The following is a 22,814-nucleotide window of genomic DNA, read 5'->3' on the forward strand; positions in this document are numbered from 1 at the left end:
TAGAAATAACCGTCTTAAAAGATAAAACAAACTTTGTTTCAGTATATTCAGCTTTGATATGATAAGTTTCTACTCGTTATATTTAGAAATTCTACATTTTTAACTTTTTAAATTTATTTGCAGAATGCGTTGAACATTTTTGTCGACTTCCTTGCTTTCCTTATACTATTCAACTACGTCATACCAATTTCTCTGTACGTCACAGTTGGTAAGTGGCTCTTTTTTTGGGTCAAATATCGCTTTAGCTTGAAGCAGCCCATCTTGGCGCCAGGTTTAAGTTTGCTGCAGCTGGCAGTTTCAAAAAATGCTCAATTAGTTGCTACCTTTATGTCGCCAGAGCGTTGTCTTCGAAAACAGATTTGTCTCAAATTTTCATTAGTTGGTCGACAATCACAGTTTTTGTCCATACGCAGTTGAGGAGACATTTTAATTAACATTGACGGGTCTTTGACCCAGTTCTCCCTCTACTGTAATGTCTACTGTAATATTTTTTTCGAGAATGGAATGCTTAAATTAAGTCTTCTTTGCAATTTTGACGTCCATTTCACCACTTTTTGGAATCCGCGACTGTTTTCCTTGGCAACAGAATCCCTGATTTTGCTGATTTCGAATTTCGCCACTGAACCATGACTGTTTTTATTTTTCAAAGTATAATCAATCATAAATTTATTCATAAATATATACAAATATTCAACTGTAATTCTTCTTAGAGCTGCAGAAGTTTTGTGGTTCTCTGTTTTTCAGCTGGGACATGGAAATGTATCATGAGGTATTTGCTACTGACGTTCGATCTAAAACATTTTTACTGAAAGCCCATTAAGCACTGCAAATATTTATATTTGGTAAACTTACCCCTTGGTGGATAAGACACTCATAATGTTACTCCCCTTTTGCTGTTTTTAAATAATTTCATTACTGTTTCATTAGCTTTGGAGGTTTTTGTTTTACTAGCATTTTCTTTCTCCTGACTGTAATTGTCAACATTTGTCATTTTGGAACTTGTTATATATTTTGTTTGCATATATCATATATCATTAAGCAATTTTGGAACTTATGCCAATCACTTTAGGTTATGGATCATTTCCCTTTTAAATCTTCATGCTCCTTTTTTACCAGTTCTTAAAATATTGCTGTTTTCAGCCTACTGATGAGCCTGCCAAGGCCAACACCTCGGACTTAAACGAAGAGCTTGGACAGGTAATATATCCTTTTGGTCACTTGTCTTGTTTCAACACAAAGGTGACAATGAATCTTTTTATAAATTGAGGATGTGCCCCCCTAACAGTCTTTCGTTTTGTAACTACTGGGATACGTTACCCCCATGTCATGCTGGCACGGGTTGCTACATCATGTACATAATCATTATAATCAAAGCTGATTTTTTATTTGATCTCATAAAGATCTAGAAATTCATTTGCAACTTTTTCTCGTTACAGTAGTATATTAACGTATCATAGCAAAATTACATCTCAAAATAGAATTGTAGATAATTGCAATCTACTTCCACTGTGAGTTGTAAAGTAACTTTCGGGTTTAAAAAAACAATCTGGTCCGCTAGTTTCTGAATTTGGCCTATGCTTGCATAATCTTCGAATATTTACTAATTATATTATAGAAATGATGGTCATAATGTTAGAATTATTGGAAATTTTATCTTAGCAGACAAATATTGGTTTAAAAGGTATTGGTACTATACAGGCTGTGCACTGAAACCTTTAAATGGAGTATGTTTTTTATTGCAACATTTTTGCTATGACAGGTACAATACTTGTTCAGTGACAAAACTGGTACTTTGACCGAAAATGACATGCAGTTCAGGCAATGCTCTGTGAATGGGATACAGTATTCGGTATGGTTATAAGATATTGTCAAGCTTTTATCCTCAAATTCATCACTGTTTTTCTTTTGGTAACCAAAGGAGCACTTGAATTATGACATGTTAAAAATATGACGCGTTTCTCCATATGAATCGACAAAAGCCACTCTAGTAATGTTATCTGATTGCACCGCAGAAGTTGTCATGGATGTCTGGTTCATTAATCATGAGATTAATATCTTTTAAGATATTCAGGAACAAAACAATACGACGACGAGAATCCAATGTAACGAGATAAAATTCTCAAAATAAATTATTCTCGTCGTCGTATTGCTTTGTTCCTAAGTATCTTTCGTATTATTACTCATTGCAAGATTTTAAGAATCCGGCTGACAGCCTATCCTGCGGTTCTTCCTTCTTATACATTAATATCTTTGTCACCCAGCCAAAAGTGTCCTTGAAATTGTGGCGATTTTTTGCCTTGATGCTTATTGCCCCCCTTTAAACTTTCCAAAAAAGAATGCGGTTTGGTTAAAGTTTTGCTTTCACATTTTTTGCTTGTTTTTTGTACTTTCTGTTTATTTACGTTAATAATTTGTAACTCATAGGAGGAAAGCGAAGGATTTCTGGATATGCAAGATAATACCATTCAAGAAAAGACGAGTCTTCCTGTACGTACCGCAATTTTGCATTGTTTACATCAGTATACATTTATCAGTAAGATTGTGTTAAAAATGTAAATGCTAACCAGCAAGTAACTAAAAATTGACTGATTTGCATTGAACCGTCATATCTGTACATACTTATTGCATTCTCTGTAAGATCACAACCTCTCTACGTAAAGTTTAGAGAAACTGGTTTTTTTAGCACGGTGGAATGACCGATGATCGTGGGCTAGGCTAAAGGCCTAGCTTGATTGTAGACAATGCGAAACGTAACAAAATGCGGTGACAGTGACACACATTTCCCAAAAAAGGAATTACTAAGACAACAGCGTGACAAACAAACATGTGACATAAACACGCAACAGAATCAATAAATTTAGCTTGACGTAATGATGATTATAATCGAAGAATACAAATTCTAAAACGTTAGATGTGTAAGATTCAAAACAGTAAAGCGTGAAGGCAACTTGGATATCGTTTGACGATGCCATGAAAAATGAACTTTTAAATTCAGGACCTATAAGCTATGAAACCTCAACAAGATCTTCTTCAGCTGCGCGTGAATCAAAAGTTGATGTATCAGCGTTTATATTAAATGTAGCTTTTTGGCTGTTGCAGGATGACGTCAAAAATTTTTTGATAACATTGGCCTTGTGTCATACGGTCGAGGCTGAAAAACTGCCAGAGGAGAAGCAGACAGATGAAGAAAAGTATGCGTACCAGGTGTGTAGGATTTTAAGTGGTGCCAATTATTACTGTGAATATTGTAAATATAATATTTGTTTGAAATGGACTTTAGCTGCTTTTATGAACAGGATTAATGAACATTTATGTAAACATATACTTGTAAAGAAATTTACATAATCCAAGCAGTGGTATTTCGGGTGTTGTGCAACGTTTGATCATAATCTAAATAATTGATAATGTAAAGTACTGTAATATAGTTCTCAATGCCGTATACAGGGCTGTACACACTTGGTGTATAGAACAGTGTTCTAAGTTCTGTGTTCCGCGTTAATGCGATCATCAGGCAAACAATTAGTTATCCTTTGTACGAGAAAAAACAAATTGAAGTGACATTAGCTCTTCGTGAGGAAAAGGAATCTGAGCTACTCATTTTAACGTATATTACGCTATATATTTATATAGCGTGTCTGAAAAGTAACACCAGATGGTACGAAATTCTCTTTTTGGATTTAAAATGTATTTATTCGTACATTGTGTATCATGCATTTTGTGATAATGTTGCTGAAAAAGTTGAAAACTGAAGTTTCGAGAAATGATTAATTTCTGATAAATTACAAAATTAAGGGCTGTATAATTAGTTATTGCATGTATAATTAGTCATTGAGTGAAAACGAATTAAGTTATTGTTTGTTTCCATTTAGGCCTCATCGCCAGACGAAAAAGCCCTTGTTGAAGTTGCTGCAAGGTAAAATTTATTTTATCAATTCTGAATTTTTACAACACTCTCTATGAATTTCTGTTACTTGCCAAGGACCTGTTGCTAACTCGGTTTTCCAATACTTTATAACCTACACGAATGTGTTTTTTTCAAAATGTTTTCTTGCTTTGCAGATTTGGCATCGTGTTCAAAGGTAGGACTGGCGAAAACATGGAGTTGGAAATGGATGGAGAAGTTAAATCATATAAGTTGCTTCACGTTTTAGAGTTTGATTCTGCGAGAAAAAGAATGAGCAACATTCTTGAAACACCTGAAGGTATGTCGTAATTTGCATTTTTGCTAAGTACTTCTGTCAACAGAGTATAAACTATATGACATTCACACGTTGTCTTCTACATTTCTTTTTTAATTCCTCAACGTCATATATTACATACTTTGTATGAAAACTCATTCCGGATTCAAAATCCCTTTTCCTAAAGCTAAATTGCAGAGCCCTTTGGAAGCCATGTATCTGCAACTGAAGCTTTCAAGCAATCGAGGAAAGGCAACACAAGCATTGCTGAACGTTTCTATGAAAAGCGCATTTATGAGCCAAAATTTTCATGGGAGAGGGAGGCCGGAGAAGACTTAGGTATCTAAACAAAGATTGACACGTTGATCTCTATGCGAATTCAGTTCCCAAGAAGTACATGCAAAATCAACATTGATTCAAGGCTTTTATAGACTGCCATCCAAGGCTCTCTAGGCGATGCCCACTTAGGACCAAAGCGCTATTTAAGAATCTGAGAGCAGATAACGCTGTGTTTTCGTAATTATCGTCATTATGTTCTCCTGCATCCACCCAACACCAAATTTCTTACGGTAGGACTTAAGTTTCGTGATCGTATCTCCATTCTTGACCTGAAAACGCGATTTTAGAAAATCTCCCAAATTAAAAACCGTTTTTCACCACACCGTTTTTGAAAGTCTAAATTATGCATTTTGAACGACCCTCATCAGAGATACGATTTCTTTAAAGTAGATTTGGGGAGATTTTAGATCGAATCAAACTTGTGGTTCTTGAAACTTCTCCTTCATTAATTATTTCACTTGTCAGGCTCAAAATATGAGGTGTCAAAAAGCTTATCAGCATCCAATACCATCAATGCCGTTTCATCCTTTATAATCTTCTTCTTAATTAAGCCATTAAGATTTCAATCCCTAAAAATGAATTTAGAAACTTTGGTGACTTCTCATTCGATATCTGGATTCGATTAAGATAATAAGGAAGAGTCTTGAGCGTGCGACTTAGGTTTTTAAAATTCCTTGTTCTTGTAGCGATGTTTTGAAATTAATTGCAAAAAGCAATTAAAAAAATTGTTTCTTTAGCACTGGCAACCATATTTGTTATCAAGTTTTAACACCCTTCTTGCTTTCCTTTTTTCTAACCATTTGTCCTACTAAATAGCCGCTTTGCAGATTTTCTAATGTATCATTGTCAAATTCTGGCTGTTTGATACATTTTTCTCGTTCCTCCGCAGGGGACGTGTTGATGTTGTGCAAGGGAGCTGAGTCACATGTTTTGGACAGAGTCATATCTGGTCACGTGGATAAAACACGTGATCACATCGATCAGTATGCCGAGGTTTGTTTTCACCCGCATGATTACTTTTGTTTGATGTAGCGAGGCAGTAGATAATCACTGGAACACAGCGATTGCAATCACCGGAACAGATAGACTGATTACAGAATGATATCAGCCTCCCTACAAGAAAGCTGTTTGTAAATGAGCCCGGTTAAAATGCAGTATAAAATAGTGATACATGACAAATAATATCCTGGCCTTTAGGCTCGATGAAACTATTGAAGGAGCATAATGCAGTTTTCGACCATTTTATTAACTTTTTTTGTTTTATTGTTTTAGCTTGGTCTACGGACACTGACAATTGCTTGTCGAAGGTTCACTGCGGAAGAATTCAAAGAGTATGATTCAAAGGTAGTTGATCGACAATCTATCTGTTTGTGCTGTGAAAAATTTTTTAGGTATCTTGCCAAGGCACAAAATTCCTTCTCTAATTTTCTTATTAGGAGCATTCGTTTGGAGGAGGAAAATTTCTTTCTTAAATTTATTTTTTTTAAATGTTTTACCAAAAATTTTGGGCTAGATTTATGATCTAATTGTCAGTCTTGCATTAATTATCTTATTGTGTCAACAGCAATGTTTATTTGCACCTTTTTGCCTTATATTCTTAATTTCTAGGATCAACTAAATTTGCTCAAAACCCTTGAATATTTTGTTTTCTCTCGGTGTTTTAGCTTATCGCAGCTCAACAGGCCATAACAGATAGAGAAGAACAGGTTTTCTTTTCAATTCAAACTTTTTGAACAAATATTTCTGAACCTGAATGACAAATCAAGAGAATCTACCGATTTATATCCTGGTATTTCAGAAATAATCGAAAATCTCAATTCAGTTGCGTAGGAAATGAGCTGCAAATCAGTGTATGGAAGGTCGAATGACAAAGAGCAGCTTCGTTATGATTAGTAGGCTATTTAAAGATGTGGAGTTACCACCTCTTATCCATTGATTCTCTTTGACGTCTTTTTTATATCCATTGATCAACTCTGAGATAGTATTTCCAAGAAGTTTTTTCCCAGATAAATCGCTGATGTTCAGTTTCTTCGACTCTAAATTTTGTTATTATTGCATAGTTCAAGACATATTGTGTAAAAGCCCATTCTTTGCTCAAACTTTTCCCCTTCTTTTTTTGTTATTTAAGTTTTGACATATTACTTCTAACATTAATTTTTTCTTACAGCTTGCAAGAGTATTCGATGAAGTCGAACGAGATCTTGAATTGCTTGGTGCAACTGCTGTCGAGGACAGGTACTTTATTACAAAATTTCTGTTACTCATATTTAATGACTTGATTGCAATATGTAGTTTGTTCGGTGTTTTGAGATCTGCCTTTCATTTGATATTTTTGTCTTGCAGGTTGCAAGACGGTGTTAAAGACACTATTGAGTCCCTGAGGCATGCTGGGATAAAGGTACTATAAAATCTTTGCTCCTTTTTCCAAGAGTCTCTAATGATGTATTTTGAAGTGGTATAGTTATCGTAGTAATAGTGCATGGTGACCTAAAGGTTCGTCAATTATTTGGTTGAGTTATGAAGACCCAAATTATCCGTTCTAGCTCACTAGAGATGAAAAATCTAGACAAAAGCTGGGTGCTGCAATGCGGAACGGGTGGATTACTACGTGGGTGTAGTACCATGAAAGAGTCTGGGGCTACTTTAATTGCCCCGAAAATTTAATTTCTGCTTTTGGCTATTTGACTTTCTTTGAATATATATATTTTATCTTTATTGCCCATAAACTGTTCTTTATCAAACTTTAAACGATTTGAAATTTTTTTGGATTTCTTGGATGTGAGTGGCATTTTGACCTTTAGGTTTGGGTATTGACCGGAGACAAGCAAGAAACCGCTGTAAACATTAGTCATTCATGCGGCCATTTTCAGCATGGCATGCAAATTATGTATTTGGTTCAAAAGAAAACTGCCGTTGAGGTTAAATCGACTCTAGAGGACATAGAGAGGAGGTTGGTTTCTTCAAGATAGTCTATTTCGACATCTGACCATTCACCCTTCTGCAAACTTTTGACCTTAACCAGTGAAATTTGACCTTGTTTTTGGATTTTTACCTTTGACATAAAAAGCAACCTAAATAGGATGGGCAAAAATCGGTGTCTTGTTTTCCTCAAAAAGGGATATAAAATGGTCGTCAAACCAAGATATTATCTTTACGTTACATTATTGTGTCCTTGTACAAAATTTCGATACTTTCAACCATAGCTCACAAATGACTAGACCAGGTCTTCAGAATTGATATAATCTTTAATCTAACGTAATCATTTTTTCTTATTCAGGTATAAAATTATGGATACATCGTACTACCTTTTGTCAACAGCTTGCTTAGCCTTTGCTTAAAGGTTTGTAATATCTGTTATGCCAATAGATAATAAAGATTTTTATTGACTGATTGCAGGCTGGAAGACAACAAATCTGCTGAAACTGAATTTGCTGTTGTTGTTGATGGATCCAGCCTCTTACTGGTGATGGAGTTTTGCTCTGGTAAGTGTAATATCGGTCGTCACATTGCTTGTAGGGATGAAAAATCATCAATAGATCAAGAAAGGTTGATGCCTAAAACTGATTCGAAGAAGCAAATGCATTTTAGTCCGTGTATGACATCGCTTAAAATGATGTTTTTTCTATTTTATTATTTATAACCTATTTCATTTTTCACTTGATCCTGTAGATTAGAAGTGAAAGTGGATTTTCCTTTACTTCATCTTATGGCACATGTCTTTTGATTTTCTAGTTAGTTTGGGAATTAATCTTTGCAATCACATTGCAATTATATTTATTTCTCTCTAATCGCATTTTGTGAAGAATGAGCATGCTAAACTTTTGGAAAACGATTCGCCAAAAAGCCGTTGAAGTGGCATTGGTAACATGTAAAAGGATTGTAAGACGAAATTTATTGTCTATCAGCCTAAAATTACCCTATTTCAATACTAGTCACTTAATTCATGATTTTAAAATTTCTTTTGGAACACTCCATACCATAAAAATGATGGTTCAAGTCAAGTAAAAAAATTTCTTTTTAGACCAATTTGTACGAGTTGGCCAGAGGTGTGTTGCTGTGCTCTGTTGTCGAATGTCTCCATTGCAAAAAGCTCAGGTTGGTTTTTAAGAAATAGCTTTGCTCTTTGTATTTGTGTACCTTTTAAACATTAATTGACATCCGTATTAATTCTTGTAATCCCGGTAGCAGCAAGGAGTTATTTATCTTATTTGCTTAAGATAGAATCTCAAAAGGTTTGGATGAAAACCTTCTCATTTTGAAACATCAACCAATTTCATGACTTTAACTTTAATGTACCCGTTCTGACAATAAATGACAAAATTTGAATTAGCTTTGTTATATAGAAATGGATTGACCCCTGCTTGAAATCACGAAAAAATATTGTTATAATTTTGGATATGCTGCTGTAACAGTCACTTTTTTGTAATTCCTGGTCTTTTATTGCCTCAATTAACAGCCAAAGGTAGGCTTATTTTTTGATTGTGTTTACAGTAATATGAATATCTTTTTTGCGTAGGTCGTTAGGCTTGTCAAGCATTCTTCAATAAAGCCAATAACAATGGCGATAGGAGACGGTGCCAACGACTGCAGTATGATACAAGAGGCCCATGTTGGCTGCGGAATTATGGGTAAAGAAGGCAGACAGGCAGTGCGAACGAGCGACTATGCATTCCATCGATTCAAATATCTGAAAAGAGTCGTTCTTGTACATGGTTACAACTATTATTCTCGGCTCACGGTTGTCGTTCTGTACTTCTTTTACAAGGTCAGTTGAAGTTTATACTTTATCTAAACTGTTAATACTTTTGCCTTAAAAGTTTTCACTTTAGCGAGATGTTTTAGTAATGATTGAACTTTAGAATTTTAAAGACATTTTGTTGTTGCTAGTCGCATTGTTTTTAAGCTAAAGCTTGAAAGGAAAAAATATTATAACACATTGTCGTAAATTTTAACGAATCGATTGGCTTCACTCTTATGCAAAAATTTACAAAACATTAATTCTTATAACATTTTGAAATTTTGAACTTATTTTTTTGCAGAATGTGGCTTTCATCACACCTCAGTTTTATTTCCAATTTTTCTGTGGATTTTCGGCTATGGTATGTTCAATGACACCACGAATCCATGTAGTTTATTTGTGGAAATAGAGTGAAAGCATATTTATTTCCTGTTTTATTTTTCAATTTCTTATTCTCTATTTATCTTCTGGAAACAGTATATCTCAATAGATTTCATAAAATTTAACCCTTTAGTATTAACAACCATATAAAATGTGAAAATTAGTTAAATTTCATAAAATAGAATACTTTTGCTTCTAGGTTTGAGCTACAAGGTCTATTAGCAAGCATTTAATTGTTTAGAATAACTTGCACTCTCCAATGAATTATCAAGATTTCTTTTTAAAATCAAGAGAGATTTTAGTATATAGGGCAAAATTATAAGATTTAATAATAAATTTGTTTTTCTCGTTACAGCCAATTTATGCTGGAGTGTTTCTCACATGTTTTAATATCTTCTTCACCTCGTTGCCAATCTTGTTATATGGCGTGTTTGAACAAACCTTGAGACCACAGACGTTACTCGATAATCCTTGTCTCTATAGGTAAAATTTTATCAAATAATCATAATGTCTCTGAAATATTTTATCTTCTCGAAAATCTCATGCTCCTACTTCAGATAACTTGAGAATTATCTACATAATTGTATGAAAATTTGTATCATTCCGAAATTTATATGTTTATTCATGCTATAATACACCTTGATTCCTTTCAATTGATCTTTAAAGGACGAAACTAGAACTGATAACCTTTATCGTTAGCTAATCAATCTAGAGTTTTGTTAACCATACTCTCAAAATCTAAAACCTACATTGAAATATGTGTTAGAAGTAATTTCCGGTTTTAAAAAGAGATACCACTCTTCTTATCACTACAAAGAGCAAAACTTTAACAAGAGCCAGGACTGTAGACGGTAATTTAGATTGATCTTGTCCTTAGATTTTCGAGACATTTTCAATTTACAAAGGATATAGAGCTTCTGTGTACCGTATACTGTAGTGAATGATGCTTGTGACATGTGATAAGAGCCAATGCAAACAAACCAGGCTCTTCTAATACTACACCTCAACGCATTGAATGGAAGTCAGAGCCGCAAGGAACATTTAAGCTAGTTATTTTAAATCTTTCTGCCCCAATGGAGCAGACAATATTAAACTCTCTCCAATATTTTCTCTGGTAATTTATATTGCATCCCCGAATTCCAAGGATTCAATTCATAGAAAGTCTCACCTCAAAGTATTTTGGGCTGCAGAAGAAGCATTTTATTCATATTATTCTGCTCTTGAGTGTTTTAGTTCTTCCAAAATTTTACCCCTTTGAATGAACTTTGTTATCATATAAAATATTTAGCTAATGAAATAAGAAGTTTTGTCTTTTATCAACGTAGAGAGTTGGCGAAGAACAGCAAAATGTCTTGGAAACAGTTCTTCTATTGGAGCTTATCGGGTATGTTGCTGAGATTCTCTTCAAATATTTATTGCTTATGATAATTGTATACAAATTATATATATAAATATATATTCAGCAACTTTTTGAGTTGAGGAAAAATTCAATCTCAGCAGAATTGTTCTTTTGTCAAGAGAAGAATATCTATATAAACTCAGAGTTATTTAAATTTCCCTGGGGTAGAAAAAAATTTCAGTGAGAGAAAATTTTTTCAGCGTGCAATTGAAATTTATCTGTATTGTTCCCTAAAAAAATGTATCATATTTTAAAATTCTTAATAGAGAGGACAACAGCTTTTTTCGCTTAAAGGATCCTTTATTTGACATAAGTAACCATTTGTTTATCCTCTTAGGCATATGGCATTCTCTTGTTGTCTTTTTTGCTTCAAAATGGATGTTTGATGAGGGATCGTTTCATAATGGTCTTTTGGTATGTGCAGTAATTTTTAACTACTGTTGTTTGTTTCCTATTTCTCTAAAAGTGGTTTTTAAATTATTTATCTTTTCCTATGAACAACGTTCTAATAACTTATACATTTAAATTTGCTGCAGGCAAATTTCACACAGCAAATTGGCAAATTTCACATTCTAAACGTTGATCGAATCAAATTTTATTTTGCTACAAATTAACTCATTAAGGTGTGAACGAAAAGTTTTGTGATTTTAATCGAGGCAATCTGATAAATTTTGTTCCTCCTGCAAGCAGTTATTTTAGATTGATTTGAATTTATGAAAGTTTTGTTGAGATGATGGCTCAATCTATTCATTCTGAGGAGACTTCCTGCAAAAAAATGCACCAAAACTGGCCCCGTATACAATAACCTCAAAAGACAATAGACAAATCCCAACCTACATTCATTGCTGGAATTATTTGGACATTCATATCCTTAACACCCTATTTTGTATATAGACAGGAAATTTTGATACAAAGTATAAAATTTAATTCAGCTTTGAATTTTTTTCCCTTAGGGATATGGCGTGTATTCATTTGGCGTGTTTGTCTTCACAATAGTTGTTTTCATCACAAACCTCAAGGTGGGTGCTTTCTTTATTTTCTACCGTTACTAGTATGATATTCCCGCATTAAAATATCTTTTTCAAATCATTTACAAGATGTCGTGTTTTTCTTCTAATTTTGAATTTTTTATGGTGCCATATTTTTTACTTTTAGCTATCCCTGATGACGCATTATTGGACGTGGATGACACATTTCGTCACATGGGGATCGGATTTATTCTATTTCCTTTTCCTGCTTGTCTTGTGTGAATTTGAGTGGCCATGGTGAGCTAATTCTTTCTTTTTATTTTGTTCTCAAAACTGCTTTCAAACCCTACAGTGTTACTTTCTTTCTCATTAGATATTCAGATTTTTACTTGAAGGCGAACAAATCTGTTGGTCCTAAGATATCATTAAGAGGGCCCTTTATTGCCAATCGAAAGCACTCGATTTATTTTTGTGAATTTGATTTGATAATTTGAATGAAGTATCAAACAAATTATTTTAAAAAAGTTCGATACTTCTCCGTTGCACATTCAAGACGTTTTTATTGGCAAGTGTCCATAACTTAGCAATCTATGAGGCAAGCCTATTGTTTTGATAAATGACGTCACACTTCCCCGTTGTTTTTTTTAACAAATGACTATTGTCCTCCAAAATATTAGGGTTTACTGCCCCTCTCGCCTCCAGATGTCCGCAACTGCCCTCACAGGATTTTTTTATACACATGAGGCTCTGTTCGTTTTCTAGGAAGGGTCTCCGGTCTGCTTTTGACATGCAGCTCGATATGGATTTGTACCAAATCATTTACATGCTGATGAAATCTGCACCATTCTGGTTTGGCATGATCATTTTTGTCATCTTGGCCGTCTTACCAGATATTCTTGGATCGATCACGAGTCGCCATCTTATTCCCACGGACATACAAAAAGCTCAGGTAGGTACAATACTTGTGTTGTATTAAACTGTATTTCCAGTCAAGCACCAGAAATTCTTTCATGTAAAGATGGCTCTTTCATTAAACTCAATCCTGAATGGGTAGGTGCCCTTCCTAACCTCTCATGGTGACACCTGCAGCTCATTTTTTATATTCCTAGAATATATTCCAAGATTTTTTATGGTCAAGTGAATATTTGTAAGACTTTTATTGCGTCAGTTAATTCTTATTTGACGCATTTGATTGAAAGTTCCCTAGAAACGCTACCCATCTGGTAATCAAGAGCAGCTCGGGTTTTTTCTCGTATCATAGTCAATTTCTCATTGTTCACATTAATGTTCACCTTAATGTTTGCCTAAATGTTCGCTTTATTTTGCGTCTTCATGTTCATCTTAACGTTCATCTTAACGTTCATCTAAACGTTCACCTTAACGTTCACTTTAAGAATCACCTGAATGTGTGTCCAAATGTTGGCCTAAATGTTCGCTTTAATTTGCGTTTTCATGTTCACCTTAACGTTCACCTTAACGATCACCTCAATGTGCGCCTCAATGTTCACCTTAATGTTCGCCTAAATGTTTTCTTTACTTTGCGTTTTCATGTTCACCTTAACGTTCACCTTAACGATCACCTCAATGTGCGCCTCAATGTTCACCTTAATGTTCGCCTAAATGTTTCCTTTACTTTGCGTTTTCATGTTCACCTCAACGTTCACCTTAACTTTCACCTTAACGATCACCTCAATGTGTGCCTCAATGTTCACCTTAATGTTCGCCTAAATGTTTCCTTTACTTTGCGTTTTCATGTTCTCCTTAACGTTCACCTTAACGATCACCTCAATGTGTGCCTCAATGTTCACCTTAATGTTCGCCTAAATGTTTGCTTTAATTTGCGTCTTCATGTTCATCTCGATGTTTGCCTTAATGTTCACCTTAATGTTCGCCTTGTGCTTTGCAAAAAGAGCGAGTTTAGGCCCTCTTTCCCAATTGCAGTCAATGAAACACTTCTGGCCAAGTTTCCCTCTTCGTTTTATAGAATGTGTTTGGTTGGGTAATTGAAGCCCATAACAAGAAAGCATATTAGAAAACTCTGGACCTTCTGATTAATAATTTAACAAACATTGCTACAGATTCCACATTTTTAACCTCCCGCTTTTACCAAACAATTTTGTTCATACTGCATCAGCTATTCAGCAATAAGTTTGGGTAGAAAATATTTTCCCCAAACAACTTTGAAGAATGGAAGGTCACCTTCACACTTTCAGAAGTCTGAGGTTGAAAAAGTTTAAGCTGCTAATGGCCTTGATGTCGACATATTTGCACTCAGTGATGGTTCTTGACCATGTTTGGTATCCAGTAGGGGTCTTCAGTTTCTCACTTGGTTAACTCTGTTGTTTCCGTGCAGATTAGGCCGTTTATTAAATTGCTTTGCAGTTACTGTACCTTTGAAAATATTGGTTAGGTGTTGGAAGTCAAGAGTTATGTCATGTGGTTGCAGTCAGATACCTGTTTTTTTACTTACCTAGCTGCACATAGTTTGCCAGCGAAGTCATCAGTCCTCTAACGACCTTCTACACTATACCTTTTTCATTTGTTTCAAACCATTGTCATTTGAGGACAAAGTCGCCCCTGAGCGCTCGGCTTTTGTAAGGTATTTAAGTTTAAACGGAAGAAAAAGACAGGATGATTTCAAACGGTAAATTGTGAACAGGGCTTAAATTACATCAAATTCTGACAATTGACACTGACAGAAACATTTTTTGTAACGTTTAACAAGGTACAAAAGTGCAAAAACAGAAACAAACATTTTCATGTAACTTGTGTTTTGGAAAGACTTAATGTAAGAAATAAGATTTTCAACATTTGTAAGTCAATCATTTTACTTTGCGACTGATATATTTCAGGAAGCTTGTGCAGAGTATGTCTTTTATTAAACTACTTGAGACTTGGGTCCCGAGACAAATTGATTATTTGTTTATAAAGACTCCACCTTTCTCCATAAAGTTAATTAGAAATATGTTAGTATATTGTATAAAAGTATATTGGTAAAATAAGATAAATATAATTAAACTATTCTTGCTTTGCGGATAAGATTATAGAAATGATATGATTTTGGCAAACTGATGTCATAAAACAATCCTTATAAGAGATAAAACTTCAATATGTTTAAAAGTATTATTAGTAATTTAAAAGCTTTAATAATTAACTGAAAAAAGTTAATTGACAATAGTTTTGATGAAATTCCAGATTAAGTATAAGTAATAAGTGCAAGATAAGCACCTTAGGGACAGGCTGGCTGGTGTCACCCTGATTTTCATGCTTGACGTGCTGATTTGACATCTGTACTTTGAATTACTACAAAATGATTGTTTGATAAAACTCTGATTCGAAATCTTTTAAATAATAAATAAAAATTTTTTTAATCCGAGCAAGGACTTTTCAAAGCATTATTAAATTGTGTTGAATCTTAAAACTTTTTAGATGCAAAAGTATCGAATAATTTAGTATTGTTTTTCGGATAAATATATGCTTCTTGTTTCTAAAATAGATATAATTAATGTATTTAAACTTTGTTTCCAAAGGACGAAGAAAAAGACAGTCACCACCACTCTGGGCGCAACCAAGTCTCAAATTTGGGGAGCAAATTGAATTTGACGAAAATAGACAATAGCTCACAGAATAATGCTTATAGCAACAACTTTGAAGATGACAATATTAAACTTATAAAATATGAGAGCAAATCTACTAAAAACCTAGAATCTAATGCTTGAAATAGTTGTAAATAATGCACGTTGACGTTTTGTTAGAACCTCGACGAATAAGAGGACAGAGGCTTTACACGTATGAGACTCACAGGGAAATTATGTCATTGTAAGGGGCGGGAGACTCACAGGGAAATTATGTCATTGTATGGGGCGGGGTTGGGCGGGGAGGGGGCTATATCAAGTACAAGAACGCTGGTTTGCGGACTAGTAGCTATTTTGCTAGCAAGAGTTTTTCAATTTAGGTAAAGGAAGTCATTTAAGACATTAAAGGGATGCCATCTACATAACCGTTATGATATACATATATATAATGTTATTATAGGTTAAGTCATATAATGTCGCTCTAGCCTGAACGTATCGCTTACGATTGTTCTCTTTTTGTTTGTGTGCTGCGTGCTTGCCAGTTTGGCGTCTCTTCCAACTTGTTAGCTTTTGTACGCTGCTCAAAATCTTGTCTGCTAATTGTGACGTTGAAGATAAACCTCTTCTTAATTTGGTAATTCACATGTGTCTGAATTCGTCTGGTAGCGTTGGCACCAATAGTAACACTTCATCATTTTGAACAATAAGCGATTGTGCACTGTCTTTCATGTATCCCCCAATTCAGAAGATAACGAAGTATAGATATTTAGGGAGGAGGGATTCCTCTGCAACCTTCCTGAAACGAGGGAATTTGGAATTTGTAGTTACTAGTCTAAGAGTTATGAATCGCTTTCAATTTAACGTGTAACGGTTCACAGTATGTCGTGTATATTTATTTAATGATGTATATTCTTGCTTTTTGAGAGTTGCAGTCTATAGCTTGACTTATGCTACAACTAGATTTTTCAAATTTTTCACACTGCTCTTCACAAAAGTATGGGATTCCACTTGTTGCAACCTATTTGTTAATTTTTTATTTTAAAGACAGTTTAGGTTTTAATACCATTGATGTCATATGTGTTATTATATTGATAATCTTCGTTATTTTCGGGTGAGAGGAGTGTTGATAACCAATATTTAACGATATATTTCAGTTAATGTATACTATACCACTCACCTTTTCCAGTTTTGCTATCGCCTCGATCCACTTTTGGTCCCTTTATATCAACTTTACTGTATTTTGTTTTATTTTTCCTAACCTAATAAAGGTTTGCTACTTCGGGGAGGGGAGGGGGACAAATAAGCCTAGTTTTGGACGGGTACGTGCCATTTTGGTTCAAAATTTGGACTAAAAATTGTGATCAATAGTTCTGCAAATATGGTGAAAAATTTACCGATAATTCCGCAAGGCAAATTATATTTTTAAAACACAACAAAATCATCGAATTTTGTACGTCCTTTTTCCCAAAATTAAATTTTACATATTTCATACTTTCATTTCTAACTGGACATTTTTTTGTTGATGCTAAATCCTCCTCCTAAAAAATTTGGAATATTTCCAAAAATGGTACACATAAATCTGCACATATTTTAAAAACTGATACCGATAATTCTGCACCTTTCTGAAAAAGGTACCCCTAAATAATGGCAAGTCCCCATACCTAAAAACCTATCAAGTTATCCCCCTCTCAAGGTTTGCTATAAGACTTAATATGAAGCTGTATATTAGGTACACAATGGTACAGATAATGTATCTGATAAAGTGACGTTTGCAATAGAATTTAGCAGTTCTACATTGGTTGTTTCTGCCTCTTATAATGCCATTGGTTTGGATCGTATCGCTTGGCTCTTTCTCTGGCAAGGCCTAATCTTGTTGGGATGCATGCTAACCTTATCACTTGAGAAGTTGAGTTTCTTGATACCAGATTCAACTGGGTTAAATTTTTTTTAATTCAAATATGAAAATTGCTCTGATTACGTAAAGCATTTTGAGACGAAAAGTTAGCAGTTTTTAACGTCAGAATAATAATGCAAAAAATAAATATGTTGGATATGTTTCAATATGATTCTAGAAAACACATTGCAGGCTGCATTACTTTCGAAATAACGTGAAATTTGTAAGGTAGAATGAACCTAATAAGTCGTGAATTGCAAATGAAAATAAATGCTTAAAGCTGATGGTCTTTTGGTATTAGCCTAGGTCATTAACAACCCGGCAGCTATGGCAATATTACCCTGGGTACCAGGGCCGCAAAAATTAAAAAATAATATTAAAAAATAATGAGAGCTCTCATTATTTTTAATTTTTGCGGCGCAGCTCTCATTATTTTTTTTATTTTTGCGGCTCTGGTACCCAGGGTTTGTCAATATGATCCTTGATCATTATGCGGAAATGGTCATTGCTACCTCCCCCCCCCCCCCTCCCACCCTTTCAATCAAAAGATGCATATTACGCCCCGGCATATTTTTGAAGTAATAATGAAGTGGATAACCACAAAAGTCGCACTGTAATTTTCAGGCTGGTGAATTACAGAAGAAGCGCTATGATTTCTCAACCACATCCTATGGTACGTACTCTTCTTTAATTTAGACGCGTGATTCACGTTTGGTATTATTTAATCGATACAGGATGATGAAGTGCCTGAACGTGGAAGGAAAGTTGAGTTCATCGGCTATGGCTCTCGCAAGGAATCAGAAATGGATCTTATTATCAAAGATCGGCAAAAGGAGCTGCGAGAGAACCTGCTTGAGTCAACCCTTTACGTGAAGGCTTAGGGACATTTGCTTTAAATACTCCCACCTTGTTATGCTTGTGAGGCATTCCGAGAACAAACAAACAAACAAACAATATTGATTTTTACATAAAGTTGTTTATTTATAAGATTTAAATGGGTGGGTATTCACATACTGATATATCGCCAATCATTTCATTTTAACATAGCTAACTTATGCCAGTGTAGTATTTAGCCAAATGTTTTTAGCTTTTCACAGGAATGCAAGCGTTAGCTTTTCCTGCAATTTGCAAGCATTAGCAATGCATTCCCTTGCGGAGCCATTTTCAATGTACCTGGTAATACAGTTAGTAATATTTTCAGTAATATTAGAATCAAGGTGTGAATTTGCACCTCTTGATTACTTCTATGATTTATAGTACAAAGAGCCATACATTTTGGACCGAGGTGGATCGAATTAACATTTGTAACTGATTCTACAATTTAATCAATATTTCAAAGAATTCAGAGATTTGACAATGACTACATGATAGATAAGGGAAATGAGTCACAGCAGAACTTTCTTTACATTTTTAGTCCATCTTAACTATTTCACTGCATGCATAAAGAGTGAGGGGACTGAACCTATCTTCGGGAAATAGCTGCATATTTCCTCCTTGCATATATTTCATTCCTTTTCTTGCGTCATAAAAAGGGCTTTGAAATGCCAAATTTTCCAGGAAGACAACGCAGCATTTTCTTCGAGGGCCACAGTAAATGAACAAAAATTTCACCTTAGATTTAAAGGAAGGGATACTCTTACTTCTATAATCGCTAAAAGATTCGTGTTGTCGACCCCGAAGCTGGATAAATTTTATGCAAGGCTGTATGAGGATAAAAGTTTTTACTCTAGCATATTTTTCCAGCGTATCAATTTAACTTCGCTTACTCGACAACGAAAGTCCTCTGTCCTACGCCAAGATAAGGAAAACTCAGTTGGACTAAAGAACCTCCCCATTCTCTTAAACTAAAGAACACTTCTTCAAAGAGACAGAATTGGACAGCTTTGGAATTGAATGGTATTTTTTCGAAGGTGAATAGAAAACAGCCCTTTTTTGCCGGTACCAAAACTGTTTTAGAGGAAAAATCAGTAGTAAAGATATACCCAGTTTATAGTCTCATTTTATAGTCACTATCATTACAAATGTCTGGCAAATTGATTTCATCTTATGACACATATTTCTAACTGCTTAAGACGTTACATAAATTTGATCGATGTACATGGAAAGCGATTAATGAAATATAGTAAATTGTCGAATAATTTTGTTAAGTTTAGACTATTTCAATTAAATAGGAATATTGGAATGTTAGGAATATTGAAAAAGAAAATGCAGCGTAATAAGCCATTAGAATAAGTCTTTTTCATCACGTTATTCTAATTGAATTTCACTCACAAAAAGAAATATTTGCCATCGTCAGTTGAGTGAAGGGAAATCTTTTGAGCGTTTTTGCACTGGCTTGACCAATCATGTTGGACATCGTGGATGATCTGGTACGATGCTAGACCATGTTAGATAAAGTTTTGCTTTGATAAAAATGATGGATGTTGCTGGATGATGTTGAAGCCGTTTGGCCATCCTCTTCAACAAAATCACACTCGTGCATTGGAAAACACCGGCTAATTTTTGCTTTGTTTAGGTCAGAGTAAACTGCGATTCACGAAAAGTAGAACCCGTTCATCGAAAGGACATTTGGCTTCTGTCCCCCAATAACCTTCTTCCATGTTCTAACCTTCTTTCATGTTCATTTTATCTCTCTGTCCATTGCCTTGTCTTGCTCCGTTTTCACTCTCTTTTCCACTGTCATCCACAATATGGATGGAACAAACCAGAAAATGTTATGCTGCTTTTTGCTTTGTTTTACCGTCCAACAAGGACCATAAAGGTCCCGCCCACACGGTGCCGGAAACTTCAACCGATCAGTACTGCGTGCCTTATGAAAATTACTACAGGAGTCAACGAACTCATTCTATCTACAAGGGTGAAAAAGAATTCATTGTGTCTTCGAAAAAGCCACTATTGTGAACTTTAGGCGTAGATTTAATGGATGCTACGAGGAGGCTCGAAGAACTCAAATCGCAGTTCGCCGAGTCTCCTTCAATTAGGATTTCTTCATCGCCTCCTCTCCGCATCAAGGCTCGCTGTGCACCCTCCCAGTACACCAACCTTACCCTAATTACGTTATGGCACAATGCATTCTGGTACTTGTAGTTAAACCCGCGAACTTTTGTTTACGTTTTGTACGGCGATCGTACGAAGTTCTGTTATTATTCGACGCTCTTTGCTCAAATAGTCAAACAAATAATGGAAAATACGGCAGAACGTACCGAACAGCACATCCCTAGTTTTTCAAAGCTCTTACTTTGGAAATGATGTCGCAGAAAGTCTTTCTGGTGTTGCGATTAGGCCAAAAAAGGAGAACTAGCAGTTGAGTGCACTTTCGATAGACAAGAAGATGATATAGACCTCGAAAGATATATAGTTGACAGGAAAGATTAGACCAAGTCTTTTAGGGTTATACCAAACTTCTGAAGTGAACAGCTCAATGGAAGACTCCTTGATAATTCACTAACAATACTTAACAGCGTAAGTGCACCTTAGGCCTGACAGTGACAGATGTAAAAAAACATGGATATAAACTATGGAAAGAAGGATATTTACGATCAGTATTCGTAAAGCCCAATATTCCGGGAAGTAACTGTTATTTCTTGTGAAGGCTAAGGTCCTTTGATTAAAAGCATCTAGTATTAATGAAGATCTGTTTTCAATCTGATAGAAAAATTTGCAGCACCCTGCTAAGAATGATGAGTTTCTTTGTTTATACTGCAGCAATTTGTCTTGAGCTCTTCTTGTGCTGACAGATAATCCTTGCACTCCACCTCCCCCCCCCCCAAAAAAAATAAAAGAAGGGGTTGTATCTAAGCTAATACTCTTTGGCAAATCTTTTTTAAGATCAAAGCCTTTATCAAGTTTGACGGGATCTTAGTCATCAAGCAGTGTATGACTTTACAGTCAGATGTAGTATAATCTTGTAAATTGGTTTAAAATTTCAAATCCAATCCCAACAGTGGACAACCCTTGTAAATTGTTTTAAAGCAAGCTGTAGTACAACTGCTGGCTCAATATTTTTTTTGAAAACAGTTTTCGTGCATCCAATTTTGAAAATTTATCCACTTTTTGCCACATAATGTCACAACCGTAACTGGCACCTCATTGCTCCTTCCGAATTCACAACTACAAAATACTAGGAGCATTATCCCCTTGGTCCCATACCTTTCACTTTTCCGTTCGTTTGGCCTAGGCCTTATCATATCTTTGCTCGCTGTCAAATTGCCGTCGGAACGACTTTCTGCAGCGCTGATTTCCAGGCTAGAGCTTTCTGAAAACCTTGAGATGTGCTGCTCGGTATATTCCGCCGTATTTTCATGATTTGTTTGATAATTCGAGCAAAGAGCGTTGGATAATAGCAGAACTTCGTCTGATCGCCGTACAAAACATAAACCTCTTTTTGGTACCGTGCAAATATTTGGCCGGCCATAACCGTTTACACGAGGCCGCTCGCGAATTCGGCCGGCCAAGTTTCAAGAAGGACGCTTTCCTAGGTGGCCGAATATTTGCACGCCTAAGTGACCTAAGTTGAGGTCGCAAGACCTCGTGTAAACGCAAGGCCTAAGTGACAAAATATTTGACCGACCAAATATTCGGCCGGCCCCGTGTAAACGCAGCCCCAGAGACCCAGTAGGATATTGAAAAGTGGAGAACTGATCTCCGAAGGGAAGGCATAGCAAATTGATTGCTAGTTGTTTGGTCGAGAAACTGATTCTCGTTTGGTAAAAGGTTTGTTTGGCTGGCAGACTGACTGCCGTCGTCAACACAAACTTTCTTGTTTGGTGGATTGAATGAATCTTTAATCAGTGTCATTAACGAAGCGATTCATTCATTTTCAGTAGTTCATTTTCGCATATAGTTTTTATGAAAAACATTGATAATAAAAAATATTGAAAAATATGCGTGGCGAGAGAAATGCAATACTATCTGTTGTACTGGTCATTACTTGCTGGGAACTGTTGTTAAAATTGCTGAGAAACGAAACAAAATTTGGATCAACATTGGCGCAAAAACATGGTCTGAATGAATACTGAATAGAAGATACTATTGCCAACTGGAAAGGACCACTGTTTCAGAAGTTTTTTACCCTTTAACTGAGGTTGTCTCAGTCTTTTAGCACATGAAATTAATTTAGATTTCATAGGTTCGTGTGCCTTTCTAAACCCTCTCATTTGTAGATTGATCCTCCGGCGAATAATCTAGTTAAACGTGTCAACGACGAACGTCACCAGCGTTTAAAAATTTCCTCTCCTACCCTGGCAACCTCTCAATAAGTTAAGCAACCTGACTCTGCTTTCGCTGTTTTTTCTTTAACAAGCTCATTAATTATTCCTGGAATCTTATTCAAGAACTGGGTG

General features: G+C 35.3%; 1 protein-coding gene across 4 annotated transcripts in view; it reads left to right on the forward strand.

Moving 5' to 3' along the window:
• LOC135684166 (phospholipid-transporting ATPase IF) overlaps window positions 1-19,771 on the forward strand; it is a 35,443-nt gene extending 15,672 nt beyond the window's left edge. For 2 of the 4 annotated variants that reach the window (XM_065199594.2, XM_065199595.2), the window contains exons 13-37: window positions 124-208; window positions 711-769; window positions 1,141-1,197; window positions 1,760-1,849; window positions 2,425-2,487; window positions 3,100-3,204; window positions 3,870-3,913; window positions 4,060-4,202; window positions 5,407-5,510; window positions 5,790-5,861; window positions 6,182-6,223; window positions 6,685-6,752; window positions 6,861-6,915; window positions 7,319-7,467; window positions 7,914-7,999; window positions 8,539-8,612; window positions 9,034-9,282; window positions 9,557-9,616; window positions 9,992-10,119; window positions 10,962-11,020; window positions 11,373-11,449; window positions 11,989-12,054; window positions 12,191-12,300; window positions 12,766-12,952; window positions 15,534-16,503. In XM_065199594.2, coding sequence (XP_065055666.2) covers window positions 124-208; window positions 711-769; window positions 1,141-1,197; window positions 1,760-1,849; window positions 2,425-2,487; window positions 3,100-3,204; window positions 3,870-3,913; window positions 4,060-4,202; window positions 5,407-5,510; window positions 5,790-5,861; window positions 6,182-6,223; window positions 6,685-6,752; window positions 6,861-6,915; window positions 7,319-7,467; window positions 7,914-7,999; window positions 8,539-8,612; window positions 9,034-9,282; window positions 9,557-9,616; window positions 9,992-10,119; window positions 10,962-11,020; window positions 11,373-11,449; window positions 11,989-12,054; window positions 12,191-12,300; window positions 12,766-12,952; window positions 15,534-15,722 — 2,421 coding nt within the window. In that variant the 3' untranslated portion in view covers window positions 15,723-16,503. Of the gene's footprint in view, window positions 1-123; window positions 209-710; window positions 770-1,140; window positions 1,198-1,759; window positions 1,850-2,424; window positions 2,488-3,099; window positions 3,205-3,869; window positions 3,914-4,059; window positions 4,203-5,406; window positions 5,511-5,789; window positions 5,862-6,181; window positions 6,224-6,684; window positions 6,753-6,860; window positions 6,916-7,318; window positions 7,468-7,913; window positions 8,000-8,538; window positions 8,613-9,033; window positions 9,283-9,556; window positions 9,617-9,991; window positions 10,120-10,961; window positions 11,021-11,372; window positions 11,450-11,988; window positions 12,055-12,190; window positions 12,301-12,765; window positions 12,953-15,533; window positions 16,504-18,096 lie in introns of those variants that run through there. The other 2 variants (XM_065199596.2, XM_065199597.2) reach the window with 2 other exon arrangements.
• Window positions 19,772-22,814: the final 3,043 nt, after the last annotated feature.

Source organism: Rhopilema esculentum, chromosome 21, assembly GCF_057945365.1.
Source record: "Rhopilema esculentum isolate cy_ngs chromosome 21, ASM5794536v1, whole genome shotgun sequence".
Classification (NCBI taxonomy): domain Eukaryota; kingdom Metazoa; phylum Cnidaria; class Scyphozoa; order Rhizostomeae; family Rhizostomatidae; genus Rhopilema; species Rhopilema esculentum.